This window comes from Triticum urartu, chromosome 1A, assembly GCF_056163025.1.
Source record: "Triticum urartu cultivar PI428250 chromosome 1A, HENAU_Tu73, whole genome shotgun sequence".
Taxonomy (NCBI): Eukaryota; Viridiplantae; Streptophyta; class Magnoliopsida; order Poales; family Poaceae; genus Triticum; species Triticum urartu.
Genome location: NC_141873.1, coordinates 126891050 through 126909603, shown reverse-complemented (window position 1 = coordinate 126909603; position 18554 = coordinate 126891050). Strand labels below are relative to the sequence as shown.

The 18554-nt window shown below is 47.3% G+C and overlaps 1 protein-coding gene across 1 annotated transcript; it reads left to right on the top strand.

Moving 5' to 3' along the window:
• Nucleotides 1-8312: 8312 nt before the first annotated feature.
• On the top strand, nt 8313-13951 carry LOC125551801 (glycosyltransferase BC10). The gene is made up of 11 exons (XM_048715161.2): nt 8313-9024; nt 9160-9276; nt 9367-9467; nt 11026-11097; nt 11352-11433; nt 11551-11631; nt 11933-11977; nt 12709-12774; nt 12849-12998; nt 13299-13427; nt 13572-13951. Exons 1-11 carry the CDS (start codon nt 8716-8718, stop codon nt 13590-13592), a joined length of 1173 nt encoding a protein of 390 aa, XP_048571118.1. The 5' UTR covers nt 8313-8715; the 3' UTR covers nt 13593-13951.
• The last annotated feature ends 4603 nt before the right edge of the window (nt 13952-18554 follow it).

The window sequence follows — 18554 nt, the reverse complement described above, 5'->3', positions numbered from 1 at the left end:
CACCAATGTCAGTGTCAAAACCGGCGGATCTCGGGTAGGGGGTCCCGAACTGTGCGTCTAGGCCGGATGGTAACAGGAGGCAGGGAACACTTTGTTTTACCCAGGTTCGGGCCCTCTCGATGGAGGTTAACCCCTACTCCTGCTTGATTAATATTGATGATATGGCTAGTACAAGAGTAGATCTACCACGAGATCAAGGAGGCTAAACCCTAGAAGCTAGCCTATGGTATGATTGTTGTGTATGGAGTTTATTCTCTACGGACTACAACCCTCCGGTTTATATAGGCACCGGATAGGGTTAGGGTTACACAGAGTCGGTTACAATGGTAGGAGATCTTGAATATCGCATCGTCAAGCTTGCCTTCCACGCCAAGGAAAGTCCCATCCGGACACGGGACGAAGTCTTCAATCTTGTATCTTCATAGTCCAGGACTCCGGCTGAAGGTATAGTCCAGCTACCCGAACACCCCCTAATCCAGGACTCCCTCAATGACCCTTGAGTCCGCGAAACCCAAGGGAAAAGGCTAGGTGGCAAATGGTAAAACCAAGGTTGGGCATTGCTGGAGGAGTTTTATTCAAGGCGGACTGTCAAGGGGTTCCCATTATAACCCAACCGCGTAAGGAACGCAAAATCCGGGAACATAACACCGATATGACGGAAACTAGGGCGACAAGAGTGGAACAAAACACTAGGCGAGAGGCCGAGCCTTCCACCCTTTACCAAGTATATAGATGCATTAAGATAACAAGATAATATAATGATATCCCAACAAGTAAATAATGTTCCAACAAGGAACGGTTTCCAATCTTCACCTGCAACTAACAACGCTATAAGAGGGGCTGAGCAAAGCGGTAACATAGCCAATCAACGGTTTTCTAGGACATGGTGGGTTAGAGGTTTGACATGGCAATTTGGGAGGCATGAAAGCAAGTGGTAGGCATCATAGCATAGGCATAGCAAAAGAGCGAGCATCTAGCAAAGCAAAGATAGTAGTGATTTCGAGGGTATGATCATCTTGCCTGCAAAGTTGTCAAAGTTGACTGGATCCTCGAAAGCAAACTCAACGGGCTCCTCGCTAGCGAACTCGTCTCCCGGCTCTACCCAAACAAGACAAACAAGCAACAAGGACACAATCAACCACGTGCAAAGCTCAAACAATATGATGCAAGGATGGTATGCTATGCGGGATGCGATATGGGATGCATATGCAAGATTTGACAAAGAATGAATGAACCTGGCCTCAACTTGGAAATCCAAGTGTGCCACTGGAAAGGTGAGATGAAATCGCTTGAAAACGATATAAATATCACCGGAATCGGAGTTACGGTTTGGAAATGGCAAGCAATTCAAATATGGCCACGTTCTACGATTTACAGCAAGTAGCCATCTAAATGCAACAAGATGAACATGCTACAGCACCCAAACATGGAATCAAAATACATGGCAGGGATCCACTCATGATGCTTAACAAAAGACTAGCACTGAGCTACGGCTAATTCATCAATTAACAGGTTCAAACAAGCATGGCAAAAATGCATTTGGTAAATAGATTTCAGACTTAGTGAAATTAACACTTGTCTGGAATTTCAGATCAGATAGCACTCTTTGGAGTATGGAAACCTGCTACAGGACCTGAACATGGCAAAGTAAAGCATGGCATGGAGCTACTCAAAGAGCTTAACAAAAGTCCCTTAGTGACCTTGAGCCAAAAGGGATCAGAAAATACATTTGCAAGCATGTGAACATGGCAAAAACATAATCAGTTCTCAGACTTAGTGAAATCTGGAGCATGCTGAAAACAGATATCAAGTAGGCATGTCTACGAGCTCGATGCACTCACTACAGAGCATGTCATGAAAATCTAAGTATACACCCATAAAGAATACACAAAATACAAGCTAGACATGGCAAGAACAATAACATAGCATGCACGGATCAACTACAACATCCTCGGCAAAATCGCTAACAAGTAGACAATCTGCCCAGATTCACGAAATGACAAAAGTAGAGCTCGATTGACTCAAGGGTGCTCCATAATTGCAAACAAATACATGGATAGATAGAGCACTACAAGACTAACAAAACATCCTTACTAACCATCCTCAAAAGAGGCACGGATCACTAGGAAACAACATGAACATATGGCATATTGAGATAAACAGTCCAAGGACTTAGTGGAATTGCTAAGTCCCTGAAATCAGCATTAACGAATGCACCACTTTGCAAGCTTGTGCTAGTCACCACACACATCACAAAAATACATGGGTTCACCTCTGGATAGATGGCAAAACATATAACAAAACACATGTAGAGCTCAGGGGCATAGCATGCACACAATAATCATGACAAAAATGACAAATGTCTAATTGGAGCAGCAGATCTGACAATTATCTCAAATAGCATTCTTCCAACAGCATTTCAGGCATCAAGATGAACTCAAATGAAAATGATGAAATGAGATGAAATGATGTGCTCTCTGAGACGAACATTTTGATATGCTATATTTCCAAAATGGAGCTACGGATGCAAAGTTACGATGCAATGAACATAGCGTAAAATTTAGGGTTTCGGGCAAAAAGTCAACCGATCCGATCTAGATCTGGATACTGTAGCGGGGCGCGTTCTCCGAGGTTCGCCGAGAAGACCGGCGCCGGAGTTGGACTTGCCGGCGTCGAGGAGGGAGGAGGAAGGCCGGGCCTCGCCGAGGCGTGCGGCGGCGCGGCCGCGGCGGCGGGCGGCGAGGGCGCGGCGGGGGCGGCGACCGGAGCTCGCCGGAGTTGCTTCCGCGGGCTCCGGCGGCGAGGAGGTGCGGCGGCCGGCAAGCGGGAGCGTGGCGGCGCGAGGCGGTGCGGCGAGGAGGAAGCCCCGGGCGGCGGCGGTGGCGACCCGGGCCGGGAGGGCCGCGTGCGGGCTCTCCGGGCCGGCGCGGTTGGTGGTGGCGACGGCGACACATGGCGCCCTGTGGTTGGTCGCGGGCGTCGGCGGACGTGTCCGGCCGCACGGAGAGGGTGGATCTAGGGTTTGGACGAAGGGGATCCGCGAATTTTGAGGAGGGGGTCTATATATAGAGGTAGAGGAAGCTAGGAGTGTCCAAATGAGGTGCGGTTTTCGGCCACGCGATTGTGATCGAACGCTCTAGATGATGGAGAGGGTTTAGGTGGGTTTTGGGCCAAAATGGAGGGGTGTTGGGCTGCAACACACACGAGGCCTTTTCGGTCCCTCGGTTAACCGTTGGAGCATCAAACGAAGTCCAAATGGTATGAAACTTTGACAGGCGGTCTACCGGTAGTAAACCAAGGCCGCTTGGCAAGTCTCGGTCCAATCCGGAAATGTTTAATCCCCACACACGACAGAAAGGTAGAAATGACCACCGGAGGAGAACGAAGCGCCGGAATGCAAAACGGACAACGGGGAAAATGCTCGGATGCATGAGATGAACACGTATGCAAATGCAATGCACATGATGAAATGATATGAGATACATGACAACGATAACAACACACGGAGACAAAAACCCGAACCCAAGAAAATAAAATAACTTAAGGCCGGAAACGGCAAGAGTTGGAGTACATATTGGGTAAATCATATCCGGGGTGTTACATACAAGCACTGGAGCGAGTCGAATACGAATCGACGTCATTGCCCTTCCTTCACTAGATCCATCCAAACCTTGTTGTAGTAAAAGTCGGAAATTCGTCGTGCTAATACCCATGGGAACAACGCACTAGAGCAGCAACCATCGCCGATGAAGAAAATTTTAGACCAGAAGGATCAAACCTGTAAACACCCGAACGAAGACAAGCAAAGACCGGATCCAAACAGATTCACCAAAGACCAGCACCGACCGAATCCCCGCGGGATCTAATGGAGAGACACCTCCACACGTCCTCCGACAATACTAGACGCACCATCAAAATGAGGTAGAAAGTGGGAGACATTATTTCTGCTAGGATACATCACCACCGTCACACAACCCCAACCAAAACGCTGAACCTAACAAAAATAAGAATGAGGTCCCTTCCTCCGGGAAAGGGTCAAGATCCTCCACACATTCGTGGCCCAAAGGCCATTGGAGATGATGCGGACTGTCAGCGGCGCTGAAGGAAGGAGAAGATAAAGCTAAGATGTTTTCTTGTGGAGTAGGGAAGAGCTCCTGGCTAATGTTTTCATGTTGTAGTTGCTCTAAGACATCACCTTCTTAATTTATTTTTCTTTTTGAGAACAACAACGTCTTCTTAATTAAGAGAATGCAAAACTTTTTCCATGGTTTCTCTTTCTTCCACCGCAATCGTGTCGTGACACTTCTAAAACAACAACATTGTACCACACATCCTTATAGGGTGAATTCCATACATGCCACTCAAAACTTGCCCGTATTCCCATCTGTCATTGGAAATTTCACTCTCCTAAATATGTCATTGAAAATTTGCACCGCATACAGATATGCCACTATGGTCAGTTTGACCCTTAGTTGACTGTCAAGCGGCACTTGGAAAGACGTTTTTGCTCCTAGACTGTAGCGGTGATACACTAGCATTCTGAACAAATTTGGTCACTTTCGAAATTGCGGGCAAATGTATTGTAGCGTCCACTTTTACAAAAAAATGCCAGTTTTCTGAAATTGCGAACAACTTTTTCAAAATAAGTGTTAGGAATTCATAATTTGAAATTACGGAGATTTATTTTGAAATTCAAAAAAATTGTTTGAATTTCAAATCTGTTCGGATGCTACAGGATATCGTCGCTATAGTACGGATGCCCTGCAATTCGAGATTGGCCAAATTTGTTCGGAATGCTACAGTACGTCGTCGCTACAGTACTAGGAGCAAAGTCGTCTTTTCACAGGCCACTTGACAGTCAACTAACGGTCAAACTGGCCATAGTGGCATATCTGTACACGTGCAAATTTTCAATGGCATATTTGGGAGAGGGAAATTTTCAATAACAGAGACTAGGGTAAGGGCAAAGTTTTGAGTGGCGTATATGGAATTCACCCATCCTTATACTTTACCGCCCAATTTTACACCCCTCTTAAACCAGTTTTACTGCTATTCCCACGTCCCATGGGTCAGAGCATCTCCAACAGGCGTCGGTTGCGCCGCGCGCAAAAAACACGTATGCCGCGCGCGCATCGCCTGGTTTGGCGCGGCGATGGCTCCAGCAGCCGTGCTAAAATGCAGCGCGCGCGCCGCTCCAGCAGCGCGTAAAAATGCAGCACGCGTGACTCGCACAAACAACATATGCATTCAAAAACAAAAGCAAAAAAATCAAAAACAAACAAAAATAAATAGTTCAATTTCGTTTATTACAACTCAAACAAACAGTTTATTGTTCAATACAACAAATAGTGCAATTAAACACAACAAATAGTTCAACAGTACAATAACGAACGCACAAATCATGATGCTCTTTGTTGTCCATTCCATGCCCACCACTCCTCAATGAGATCCTTCTGAAGATCATTATGCGCTGCAGGACGTCGAATGGCATGATAGGAGGCAACAAAACGGGCCACCCTTTCAGCCCTCCGTCACACTCGCACGGGATATCCCAAGAGCTCATACTGAGAGTAGTCTACATTTTGGCCACGCTCATTCTCGATGATCATGTTGTGCATGATCACACAAGCGTGCATTATGTATCAAAGCATCTTTTGATCCCAAAATCTAGCCGGTCCTCTCACAATAGCAAATTGGGCTTGCAAAATCCCAAAAGCTCTCTCCACATATTTTCTAGCCACCGCCTGAGCATTATGGAAATCAAGATTTTTCTTACCTTCCGGCTTTTTCAACGGCTTGACAAAGGTTTGCCACTTTGGATAGATGTCATCCGCTAGATAATAGCCATAGTTGTATGTACGGCCATTTGCTACAAACTGCACCGGTGGCAACTCCCCATTTGCAATCTTACTCATCAGTGGTGACTGGTTGACAACATTGATGTCATTCAAAGATCCAGGCATTCCAAAGAATGCATGACAAATCCAAGTCTCTTGATCGACCACCACTTCAAGGATTATAGTGGAACCCTTTTTTTGGCCGTGGAATTGCCCATGCCATGCCTTTGGACAATTCTTCCAACTCCAATGCATGCAATCTATTGAGCCAAGCATGCCAGGAAAGCCGCAAGCTTTGTTCATCGCCAAAAGCCTTGCGACGTCTTCAACGTTGGGAGATCTCAAATACTCCTTGCCAAACACTTGCACAATTCCGACTGCGAAGCGCTTGACACACATGATGGCTTGGCTCTCACCCATAGCCAAGTGATTATCAACTAGATCAGTCGGTATACCGTATGCCAACATACGCAAAGCGGCTGTCACCTTCTGAAAGGTGCTATGCCCGAGCTCTCCGGCGGCATTCCTCCTTTGCTGAAAAAGCGGTCATGGCTCGCTAGTTTCTCTGCAATGCGCCTGAACAACTCGGTGCTCATGCTAAACCGGCGACGAAAATATGACTCGGGGTATGTGGGATTCTTCGCAAAATAATGCATGATCAATCTGTTGTGGGCATCGATCCTATCCCTCCAAATTTTTTGCCGACCCATAACCGAACCACCGTGTTTCGATTTTTTATTAATATGCATAGCTAGGATCATTGCAAGATCCTCCTCCTCTTCCATATCAAATTCTTCTTCGGAAGAATCATACGATGAACTCATTTACAATGTTGAATACTATGCTATAAATAAAAAACTACAATCAACATGCACGAAATTCATGGCTTTTGAGCAATACATACCTTCTAGGCGTTTTGTCGAACACCTAGCGGGCGCCGAGCGCCAGCGAGCGCGCGGGCGCTGTTCGTCGGCGGACCAGCACGCGCGCGGGGCGGCGGGCCTAGAGGGGGGCCGGAGAAAGCGCGCGTGGGGCGGGGATAGGCCGGGGAAGCGCCGGAATGGTCGCCGGGTGGCGCGGTCGGCGGCGGCGGCGCGGCTGGAGGGGGGGTGGGAGGTGCGAGCGAGCGCGCGAGAGTCCAGCGCGCGGGAGCGGACGCAGCAAATAAGCGGTGCGCAATTGCGTTTCGGCCCGCGCGCTGGACTACGTATGCCGCGCGCGCGGTTTTCGCGCGCCCGCTGGAGCAGCTATTCCGGTTGCGCGCGCTAAAAGGGGGGATTTTGCGGCACGGTGCTAGTTTGGCGCGTCTGTTGAAGATGCTCTCAGTAAGCACGCTGCGGTCGGTTTGTCGGCTCCGTTTAGCACGTCGGTCGGTGTCGGCGTTCTGGGAACGGGGGTCCCCAGACTTGCCTGCCTGCGGCCTACGGCGTGGCTCAAAGGGGGGCCCAGCACGGCCCATCTTCACCAACACAAACCCAAGACCCTCGCGAGGGGCCAAGCCTCGCGAGGCGGACGACACGGAGCTTCCTCAGGCACGGCCTCGTCAGGCTGGCTCACGAGGAGGCGGAGAGATCAAGGCGGGGTACCTCGTGAGGTGCCCGTGACGCAAGCCATGACGACTCAGGGCGCCAGGCGGGTGCCAGCCGCGCAGCGTCCTCCTTTCCTCTTTGGTGCAAAGGGGGCAAGCGCAGCCGCGGAGTACCGAGGCATCAGGCAAAGGTTGCCATTTTGGTACAACGAGATCAAGACCAGGAGGACTACGAGACGGAGGTCACCGTGGAGCCCAAGACGGCGTCATCACCAGAGCTTTGCGCATGCGAAGACTACTTTTGTCAGGATAGCTGATACTTGCTGTCCCCCTTCAAATTAGCCCGCCATTGTTGGCTCTCTTCCCGCTCGATATTTGGGAAGAGGACCAGGGCCTCTATAAATAGGACCAGCCACCCACATAGCAAGGGGTTCGGTCGGTTGGAGGAAGCAGAGAGAGAGAGAAGGGTGACTGAACTCCTCCGAGCAGTTCATCGCCCTAGCCAAGAACAGACCCTCGTGAGGCTGTTCTTCCTTGTATTCATCATCATCATCAGCCCAAGATGCAATCCACACACCACACACTGGAGTAGGGTATTACACCACAACGGTGGCCCGAACCAGTATAAACCCTGTGTCTCTTGTGTTGTTCTTTCTGTAATTTTAGATCCTAGCATGGCGGGGAGGGGGGGTGCAGGTAGGTAGGAGACAAAATCTCCGCGCGCACCTTAGTGTTCGAACCTCAAGGATCTGCCGGAACCCGAAATCCGACAGTCGGCACCGGCGTGTCGCTTTGATGCAACTTTAGGACGGGGAGCTAGTCAATGTGAATAATGTGAAGTCCACGTGCCACTGTCAGACCACGACATGCCCCTTTGCTGCTCCCTCTCCCCGCCCCCGCCCCGCCCTCTTCGGGACTGATTTGGATCCGCACCGTTGCCGCTGCCCCGACCTCACTGGAGCGTGGATCCGCACCGTTCCCGTTCCCGTTCCCGGTAGGTGGTTGGCACGCCCGTTCAGGAGTATCTCTCACGAGACTGCTAGCTTTACTTGCCGCTGCCGCGCTGCCCCGGCAAGCAAGCGAGCGGAGCCTGCCGAGATTCGATCCCCCGCCTCCCCGCTGCGGCGCAAGTGCAACCACCACCAACCTCCCGAGACCACGAGACCGCACCTCACTCCCCCCGCGCAGCCGCGGGAGCTCGAGATCTGACCTGAGGCGCTCTCCGCTCCGCTCTGCTCTGCTCTGCCACGCTCTGCTCGCCCCCAATGCCGCGAGCGGGAGGAGCGGCGCCGGCGGTGAGACGGTAATACCACTATATAGCACGGAGCACTAGCCGACCCGTCTCGGGGAATGAGGCCGCGGCGGCACTCGTACGGCAGGGGCGGCAGGAGCGCGGCGGCGGCGGTGCTGCTGGTGCTCTGCCTCTGCGTCACCGGCGTCTTCCTCCTGCTCCTGCACGGCTCCTCCCCGCCGCTGGACGCGGAGGGAGGGAAGGAGCAGGCGGCCGCGGCGGGAGGAGGAGGGGGAAGGCACGAGGGGCCGGTGGTCCTGGCCGAGGTGGAGGAGGCGCCGCTGCCGCCGGGGAACGCCAGGGTCGCCTTCCTCTTCATCGCCCGCAACCGCCTCCCGCTCGACCTCGTCTGGGACGCATTCTTCCGTGTACGCCCCCCCCCCCCCCCCCCCCCCCCCGCCCTTCTCGCTCCATCTCTCGATCGCCGTCTCGATTTCACCAATGCGGGAGCGAATGAATGAATTAATCTCAAGTCGCATTGTGATTCTTATTATGCGGATCAGGGCGACAATGAGGGGAGGTTCTCCATCTTCGTGCACTCGCGGCCAGGCTTCGTGCTCACCCGCGCCACCACCCGCTCCCGCTTCTTTTACAACCGGCAGGTCAACAACAGCGTCCAGGTTAGTGCTGACAGTTCCTACCATAATATGTGATCTCTGCGTTCGATGCTCCATTGCTGCCGACATGATTTTAACTTTTTTGGCATTCAGGTGGATTGGGGGGAGGCGAGCATGATCGAGGCCGAGCGCATCCTTCTCAGCCATGCACTCAAGGATCCCTTCAATGAGCGCTTCGTTTTTGTGTCCGACAGGTACAGTTCGATGCTGTTCTTAGAATGGCAATTTGCACAAAAGAATGAAATCAATGAAGCATAAGGTCTAAAGGGGGAACTTGTACTGTTTAACACATCACTTATGTGGTGTTTGAGCTCTTGCTGCAATACACTAATTAGTAAAGTGGAAAATCTGCTGTATTATGTCCTGAGATTGTGTCAATGTTTCTTTTGTTGTCCCATGTAGATTGTCTTACTTTTTCCAATAAATGGAATTTCATTCAATCGTTATATCAAGCTAATACAACCGCACTGAGCCCAAACTCTGCATAACATGCACACAACCAACATGTCCGAGAGAACTCAAAAGTAGGGTTTTACAGAAAAAAACTCGTGATAGACCACGTACCTTTGCATGATAGACCACGCACGGAGCCAACGTGTACATGCCTGAATAACTTACACACGAGATGAAATACTCTTTTTGTTAAAAACCACATCATTCATGGAAAGCCACAAAGCCCAACACAAGGCTTCCCACCCCACAAGGATATGGAAAGATTTTTTTTATCAATACACCTCAACCAGTTGCCGAACATGTTATACACACTAGGGGCGGCGGGGGGTATAGGTTTGAAGCTACCCTATTGAATTCATGCACCGACCAACTCATCCAAAAGTCCGAACTGATGGAGGGAGGTGGGCAATATATTTCAACACTCCCCCTCACGTCTAGGCTATTTTAGTCCTTAGACGTGGGATCGATGTAGGCCGCAGAATCGTTTTATTTAATACTGCATTGGCAGGGTCTTGAACTCAAGATCTCTTGGCTCTGATACCATATTGAATTCATGCACCGACCAACTCATCCAAAAGTCCGAACTGATGGAGGGAGGTGAGCAATATATTTCAACATACCCAACAATGGACCACACCGCTAAAAATGCACTTCTCCACGCCCTTGTACACCGTCTCCACGCCCTTAAAAAATTGCAATGTGGTAGTGCTAAGACATAATTGGACATTTTTCCTTTAGACCAGTCACGAGTTTTCTTCCCTTTTGTACACCGTCTCCACGCCCTTAAAAAAGGAATTTTCATGTCATTCACATTTAGGTCCAGTTCAGATATCTCTGTTGTTTCCCTTTCCACCTAAACATACTGGTAGACTCAAATTGTATTTTTTAAGTGCTTATTATTGCTCGCAGGAAATCCTACTTTTACAATCAGTAGATCACCAGGTTATTCATAACCGTGTTTTCTGTGACTTGGAGAGAACATTTGTTTTGCAGGAAGTGAATCCTGGGTTATATTTTCCAATTGTCCCTATGTTCTGTTGGTTGTCTCGGATAAGTGCCTATAATGGTAATCCATATGTATAGCTATACCCATTTACCAAATTTAGGTCTGTTGCAAATTTGAGATCTTCTACATGGCTCTGGTGTTTGACTCAACAGTTACTAATACTCAACAATCCGACATTTATTTTTTACAAACTTGTTTTCGTCAAAATGGTTATGCACTGCGCACATCATTTATGAACGTATTTGGATCTTAATATTGAATTCGTGCTTACTAGGATCTTCTCTCTCTGCCAGTTGTGTACCATTGTACAATTTCAACTACACTTATGACTACATAATGTCTGCATCAACCAGCTTTGTGGACAGGTATAAACATCTCAGTTTTGCATTATGTCTCCTAGCCTTGATTAAGAATGAGTATCAGTCAGTATTTATGAATGACAATATAGTTCATCATATCCTTTTCCATTTTACATTGTCTTAGTGTTTTCATGCACCTTGACCTTTTAGATCGATTGCTAGCATAACATATTGCAGATCTGTTCATATTAAGATGTAAGCTTTTCTTTTAGCTGATCTTATAGTCTGACTAATAGCATCCAATTGTGTAATGCTGGCAGTTTCGCCGATACAAAACAGGGCAGGTACAATCCACGAATGGACCCAATCATCCCGGTGGAGAATTGGAGAAAAGGCTCGCAGGTACCTTTCCGCTTTTACTGATGAAAGAAGAAAGATGGAAAATAAAAGTTTAACTTGAATTTTTGTGTGTCTAACAAACTCATTCTTGTATCTCTGCCGCCCTAACTCGCCATACAGTGGGCTGTGCTGATTAAAAAGCATGCTGAAGTTGTGGTTTATGATGATGTGGTGTTGCCAGAATTCAAGAAGCATTGCAGGGTACGTGCCTCAATAATTGTATGTTCTATGTGCAGAAATATTCAGTACTGTAACATAGTTCATAGATGGACATGACTTCACAAGGTAGTAGTTTCGCATCATCAAGATAATGGCACTTAAATAGTTGTACACTTCTTATTATTCTACTAAGTTCTGACAATTTTTACATCTGTACTTACATATGGTGCTGTAGCGTATGCATGTACAAATGACAGTTTTTCCATCTGTACATACATGGGAACTTGATTTTTTTTTCTGTGCCTGTTCTTATTGAAGAAAGTATATCTTTTATTTGCTGCAGAGAAGGCCCTTACCAGAGTTCTGGCGGGACTGGGATAAACCTATTGTAAGTGAGACCCTTTAACAAAATACCAATCCATCTATTTCTGGAGTATCTTGAACCGTGGTTCATGCTGTCCTTTTTTCTTCTGTGAAAATAGTTCAAAGCTTGTTTTTGATGCAGTTTGTACCTGGAGTATGTCTAGAATACATGACAGATTAGAGGTTGTGTTCATCATGCCATTTGTTTTCCTGTGGGTTCTGGATGTTAACATCTGGCCTTATTCCTGTGACATGAATTGCAGGCATGAACTTGATCCGTGCCTGTATTTGCTTTAATGTTAACTAGTACCCATCCAAATGAATTGATTTTTGTTTGTTTTCATCAACCTATGCAATTATAAAGGAGGTATTGTTCTCAAACTATGGACAAGTTAAAGCTTATACATGAAAATAGATAACACTATGTGTGATAGTTTGTGCGCTCACAAGGATCTCGTATACGGAAGTGGAACCAAAGTTAGATTAATCTGTGTTATTTCTGCAATATTCCTGTACGTATATGTAGTGAAGCCAAATTTTAAGCGCGGCATATATTTTAACTTCTTAAGAGTGCATAGAACCACTACTCATATGTCTACTGTATTTCTTATATTTCCTAAAATATTTTCTTAACCAAATAATTATCTAAGCCTTCAAGATTTACTTATGAACTCAATAAGTACATTTGTTTATGGTTGTTTCACTGGAAAAGTTCAATTGGTAGTCTTACGTGTTACATGTCCTCATTTTACCCAGCCTGCTGAGGCATGGAAGGCACATAACTGCATACCAGATGAGCACTATGTTCAAACATTGCTTGCAGTAAGTCAATAATCATTGTAACATACCTTGAATTTGTTCTCTACACAAATGCACATGACATATCTCTGTTACAGCAAAATGGGCTTGAAGAAGAGCTTACCCGGAGATCAGTTACACATAGCGCATGGGATCTATCATCTTCTAAAGATCGTGAAAGGCGTGGATGGCATCCTGTAACATACAAAGTCTCTGATGCTACACCCGCACTTATAAAATCCATTAAGGTATATGTTTCTGTCAAATCTGAACACTGTATTCCCTAGAAAGATGATTGTATTTTTTTTTTGTATTTCACAGAAAAACCATGTATGCTTTTATTATTTGTTTTGGTTTGCTGAGTTTGATAGAAGTTGATATCTAGCTACATCGATGGCAAAATCGGTGATGAGAGATACATACTTTGATTTCCATGCGGTAGTTCTGGCATAATAAGATGCATGTCTGTAAAATAAATTGCCTGTAAGAAGTGCCTAGGACAATTTCTAACTGTTCACTGAGGGTCTATCTCTTTATATTTTTTGTAGGATATTGATAATATATATTATGAGACCGAATATAGAAGAGAGTGGTGCACAAGTAATGAGAGACCAGCACCTTGCTTCCTCTTTGCAAGGAAGTTTACACGCGGAGCCGGTCTGAAGCTTCTTAACTCAGTGAGTTCAGGACCTTTAACTTTTGTTGTGGATGAGCCTGCACAAACATAGGCCAACCAGTTGCCAAATTTACTTCCCATGAACCTGATTTGGCCTAAGAAATAACACTCTGCTTTGCTTACGTAATTCCTTTTTCCTGTGCAGTCATTTATAGCAGCAAGATGATGAGTATATAGTGCAGGGGACATCTGCCATGTAAAGGTTTTCTCCCTTACAAGCAGAATACTGCCAGTTTGCATATACCTAAAGGAAAAGGGGTGGAGGTGACAGAAAATAGCAGCGATTTTTGGCGTGTGTTAGATATAATTTGTTGTACTCTAGAGAGTACAATAGGGTGTTGTAAAGAGATAAACTTATGCTTCATATAGCGCTAGGTTAGTACACATGTTAGCTCACAGCTCAGCTCAGCATTGTAACTGGAACCGTAAGCAACTATCCACAGTTGGATCTGGAAGAACCACTTAAGTTCTATTCTTGAGAAAATCCTTTCTGCAAATTTATGGAACCAGTTGCATCTTGTGGCATGTTCATTCGTTCAGTATTATTCGGTGATCTGAATGTGAATCGAGCGTATGGAACTGCAATGTTCACATTGATTCATAACATATTTGTTGATAATCTAGATGGTCAGAAGTATGTTTCGTCAAAGATACGGGACCTATCTACTTCTGTGGACTTTGATACTCTCAGTTCATCTTCATCAGACCTCTGGTGCTTTTATGATAGTATTGGTAGAATTACCAGTTTACAAGTAATCTACTGTATTCGGATACATGTCAATGGCGATCTGACATCATCAGGAGAGTTGTTGACATAGCATGTGACGAATTGACGTGTGACATGCTGCTTTGGACCCGAAGAGACCATCAAGCCCTCCACAGGTAAATGATTTCTGTCGCGTGACCAATAATATTCATCAGTGTGCTCCTCCGGCACCTTCATCTGTTTGTTATTTTCCCTTTTATTATCATGTTCGATTCCTGGTCGTACATTTCATTGGATATTTTCTCCCGCTTCTTTTTTGGGTGGATCTAGTGCTAGATTTGTATTATGATGTTTGTGGTACCAAAGAGAAAGGGGAATGAGGCAGCATGTAAGTTGCTTACCGCTAGCCCGGTGTCTCTTTCAACCACTGCATTGTCACTGTCGCTATGATCCATTGTCCAGAATGTCTCTAGCTGCCCGCTAGGACAAAAAACTGAACCGTTGTGCTAATACTCCCATCCATTTCACAGTTTGCAGATTGCTGAAGCTGCTTTTGTGTGCAATTTGCTTGCCAAGGACGACGAAGCAGGTAAACAACCTTTGAGACCCCGGGAGTGAGAAATGATGGTGTGGCCGTGTTGTTTGTGGTTTGTGTCTGGGTTCTCAGATATGCCTTGTTCTGTCATGCACAAAGTGGAGAAGAGCCTTTTCCTTCTTTCCAGGTACTAGTATATTTTCTGACACAGAAGTGAAAGAAGCTGGATGATCTGTCCCAGTTTTCTACAGCGAGATTGCGGACATCAACTGTAGGAGGAGCTTTATCTGTTCCAATAGCGGACAGCCAAGTTTCAGAAGAAACCTGGGACAAAGCAATGGATTTTGACTACTCAGCTAAATCATTACAATCCCGAGCAATAGATCCAATACTAGGATGTATATTTTTTCCATTCAAATCAGTAGACAAAGTGAGACTGGTTGGAAACAAACTCGGGCCGACTAAAGTCAATCAGAGGTTTGACTAAATTGTCATCGACACAAAAGTTGGGCAGTCTCGACAGGGAAGTTGGGCAGTTACTACGAAGAAGTCTCTACTCCTACAGTCTGGATCTTAGAATCGAATCATAGGAATTTTGTAGGATGGGGAATTATTATTTTTTGCTTATGGACGAAATAACACACGAGGACCAACCTAATGGACAAATTCTTTTGAATGTTCCAGTGCATCTTGTCTGTTTGTCTCTACTTTTCTCGCTAAAAATCAACTAACCCTTAATCTCAAATTTCATGCTTATTTGCTTTACACCATCTAAAGGCCTCTTCTCAGCAGTGCCCGGTGTTTTCATTCTCACATGATCAAAGGAACATTCTGGTTGTCTATTTTTTGTTTCTGTTTTCACGTTTTCCAACTCATGCATTGTTTAGAGCCCCTCATGCGTGCTTAAGCTAATGTTTTCTTATTAGAAAAATGCCTAAGCTACTATCACATGTATATATAAACTTGTAGGCAAGGTAGAACATGACATGTAGGTAACACCAGCTAGCCATTTTGGGCATGGAAAGGAGCGTGCAGTCAATTTAAAAGGTCAATGATTGAATGTGGAAATGGATGTAGCGAAACACCACCACATTCTATGGTCCTGTTTCGAACGCAGCACTTTCCCTCCCTAATTCCCGCAAGGATTGATCGTTCGCTGTAAATTTGCAGAAAAAGCTTTTGCTTTATCAGCATGCCATTAACCATTCATCTTTGGCAAATTGCCCATGCAGTTCATTCAAAGGCTCAAGCAGAGCAAATTGCCCATGCACTTCATTCAAAGGTCTTCTCCTTTCTAAATGAACTGAAATTCTAGCTTTGTTCCAAGTCAATTTTTTTTTTTGACCAAGTCTCTACAAAAACATATCAACATCTACAACAGCAAATAAAATATATTTTGACACTTTAATTTTTATTTTTCTATATCTTAACTTTCTTATATACTCGGTCAAACTTATCTAAATTTGACTTAGGACAAACTTAAAACTCCAATTAGCTTGGAATGGAGGGAGTAGACATCGAACTAAGGCAGGCCGCAATTTTTTACATTGGCCAGTTGCAAAGAGAGCCTTGGCTTAGTGGTTGGGCATGCGGTTGTGCAGCCTAACGAGCCGAGTTCAATTCCTATAATTGACAGGTGATGCACAGGGGTTTTCCCCCATTTATTGATGATCAAGTTTGGTGTGTGGTGGAACCACTCATCAAAAAATATCTTGATACTCATTAAAAAAAATTCTGAGGACCATGTTTATCTTGATACTCATACTAAAATGACCGTATGCATCCCTAGTTGGTGCAGAGGCCGGAGAAGTGAAATTCTCCCCCATTTTTAAAGAGCATACGAATTCTTGAGGAAGAGGGTGAGCGCCCTCCCCTCCTCTCCCCTGGGTCGCCCCCGCGCAGCGACCAGGGGGGAACCCTAGCGCCGCCAAGCCCTCGGCTCCCTCTCCCACCTCTCCTGCTCGCCGCCGGGCAAAGCCTGGTTGGCGGCGGCGGCGGCCTCCCCGCAGCGGCCGGACTTGGCGCGGGAGGCGTTCGGCGGCGCGTTGGCGACGGGGCGCGACGGCGAGGACTCAGGGGGTGACGGCAGGAGCTGTTTCCCCCGGTGGTCGTGTGGGGGGCCGTTCGGGGCGCTCCTATGGTGGTTGTGGTCGATCTGTTTCAGATCTGATCGCTGGTGCCTCGGGCGGCGCGGGGATCTCGGAGCGGCGGCCTCGATCGGTGGCGCGCGGTGCGGCCTGCCTGGCGGACGACACCCGTGGGTGTAGATGGGGGGGCCTTCCACGACTGCATGGGCGGCGTGGTGGTGGCGGCGCTACGGCGGCTCCTCGATGGCCGACCGGAGTTCCATGTGAGGCGTCGTCTCCGACTCGATCTACTCCGGTTCGTGCTGGCTACGGTAGCGACTACGGTCGACGCCAATACTGCCTGGATGGATCTGGCTGGTGGGCATGGATCCGAGGGAAACTCCAGGCCGGCGTGGCGGCCACACCAAAGTCGACGCCTTCGGCGCCGATTCCCTTCCTGGAGGCTTCGGTGTGGATCATACGCCCCCCACCTCTGCCATGAGCGTAGGCGAAAGCCTCTGTTCCTCTGTTTGGGCGACGATGACACTTTGGTGTCGTGTTCCTTCCTGAAGGTGTGGCCGAGGACTGCTCAGGGTGGTGGAGTTGCTGGTAGTTCGGAGTCGACGCGAGATGGCATGTAGGTGGAGCGGTGTGGCATCAACAGTATCATCGACGGTGGGTCTCGGCGGCATGGCGTAGTGGAGACTCGGTGTCCGATGCGCGGAGATGGACTCGCGCAGGAGGAGGAAGCTGTCTGGCGTCGTGGTGGCGTCGACGGTAGCTAGACTGTGCAAGGTAGATGCAACAGTACAGCTCTGAAGATGGATTTGTGGCAAGTGGCTGCGGCGGCCTCATACCCGGCAGACGTCCTGGTTGAGGAGCACGCCGGACTGGTGGGTTCTCATACCCGACAGACGTCCTGGTTGGGACCTCAGGTCTTAGATGTTAGGTCTGACTGTGATTTCTGTTTAGTATTAGGCCTAGGCTATCAATGCCTCTTCATCAATTGAATAGGTGTAGCGACAGTTGTTACTTAGACGGTGGTTTTAGTCTTACTATTGTATGACTTTATAAGGTCTTATGAGAATAATTAATAAAGCGGCCGCATGCATCATCCAGATGCAGAGGCCGGGGGTCATCCTCCTTTTCTAATTTTTTTTTGTCAAAATGGAGACCTCTTGGGTACTGAATTTACCCCAAAACTTGATCCGGGAAGAAGAGTGGAGAATATACTTCGACACTTTTAACCCTGTACGGAATCTTTTTGTTAAGACGCAGCCCCACCCCAGCATTAGCAGTTGCTCCCACTGAGATATGTTTAGCCTTTCCTCCACGCCGCTCCTTCCAAAAGGCAGCTGATTCTCACTGCATCCACTCCAGCCAGCTGTGGACCTCTCCTTCACCAACAATGCAGCGGGAGCAGTGTGAGAGTGTCTCCTCTGTGGCCCTGTACCTATAGGTAGGTGCAGTAGAGCGGCCAAAAGAGCAGGATGCAGTGCCCAAATGGCAGGCGTAAGTGGTGGTGCAGACTGGAGAATGGCCGTGCTTGCGACGGCCCTACTCCACTTTGCTGTCTGCCTTGTCTTGTTTTCTTCGCAGCTCAAGTCCAATCAGTGAATCAATTCCATTCGTTACGTGTCTTGCTAGTCCTGCATTATGATCAAGGATTAATAGCCGAGTCTTCCAGTTAAATTCTTTTTTTAAATAAGGGATATATTAAGATACCAATTACACTCAGTCTCTACATCAACAAAAAGTCACAAATGTCAAACATGCATCATATCTGCTGCCGCACTATCTTGATTTGCTTCAGTTGTTACG

Excerpts from the sequence above, each read along its gene's own strand:
- LOC125551801 (XM_048715161.2), top strand. The coding sequence starts at position 8,716 with ATGAGGCCGCGGCGGCACTCGTACGGCAGGGGCGGCAGGAGCGCGGCG. Across the intron at positions 9,025-9,159 it reads TCTGGGACGCATTCTTCCGT|GGCGACAATGAGGGGAGGTT; the intron begins GTACGCCCCCCC and ends TATGCGGATCAG. Across the intron at positions 12,775-12,848 it reads ATGTTCAAACATTGCTTGCA|CAAAATGGGCTTGAAGAAGA; the intron begins GTAAGTCAATAA and ends TCTCTGTTACAG.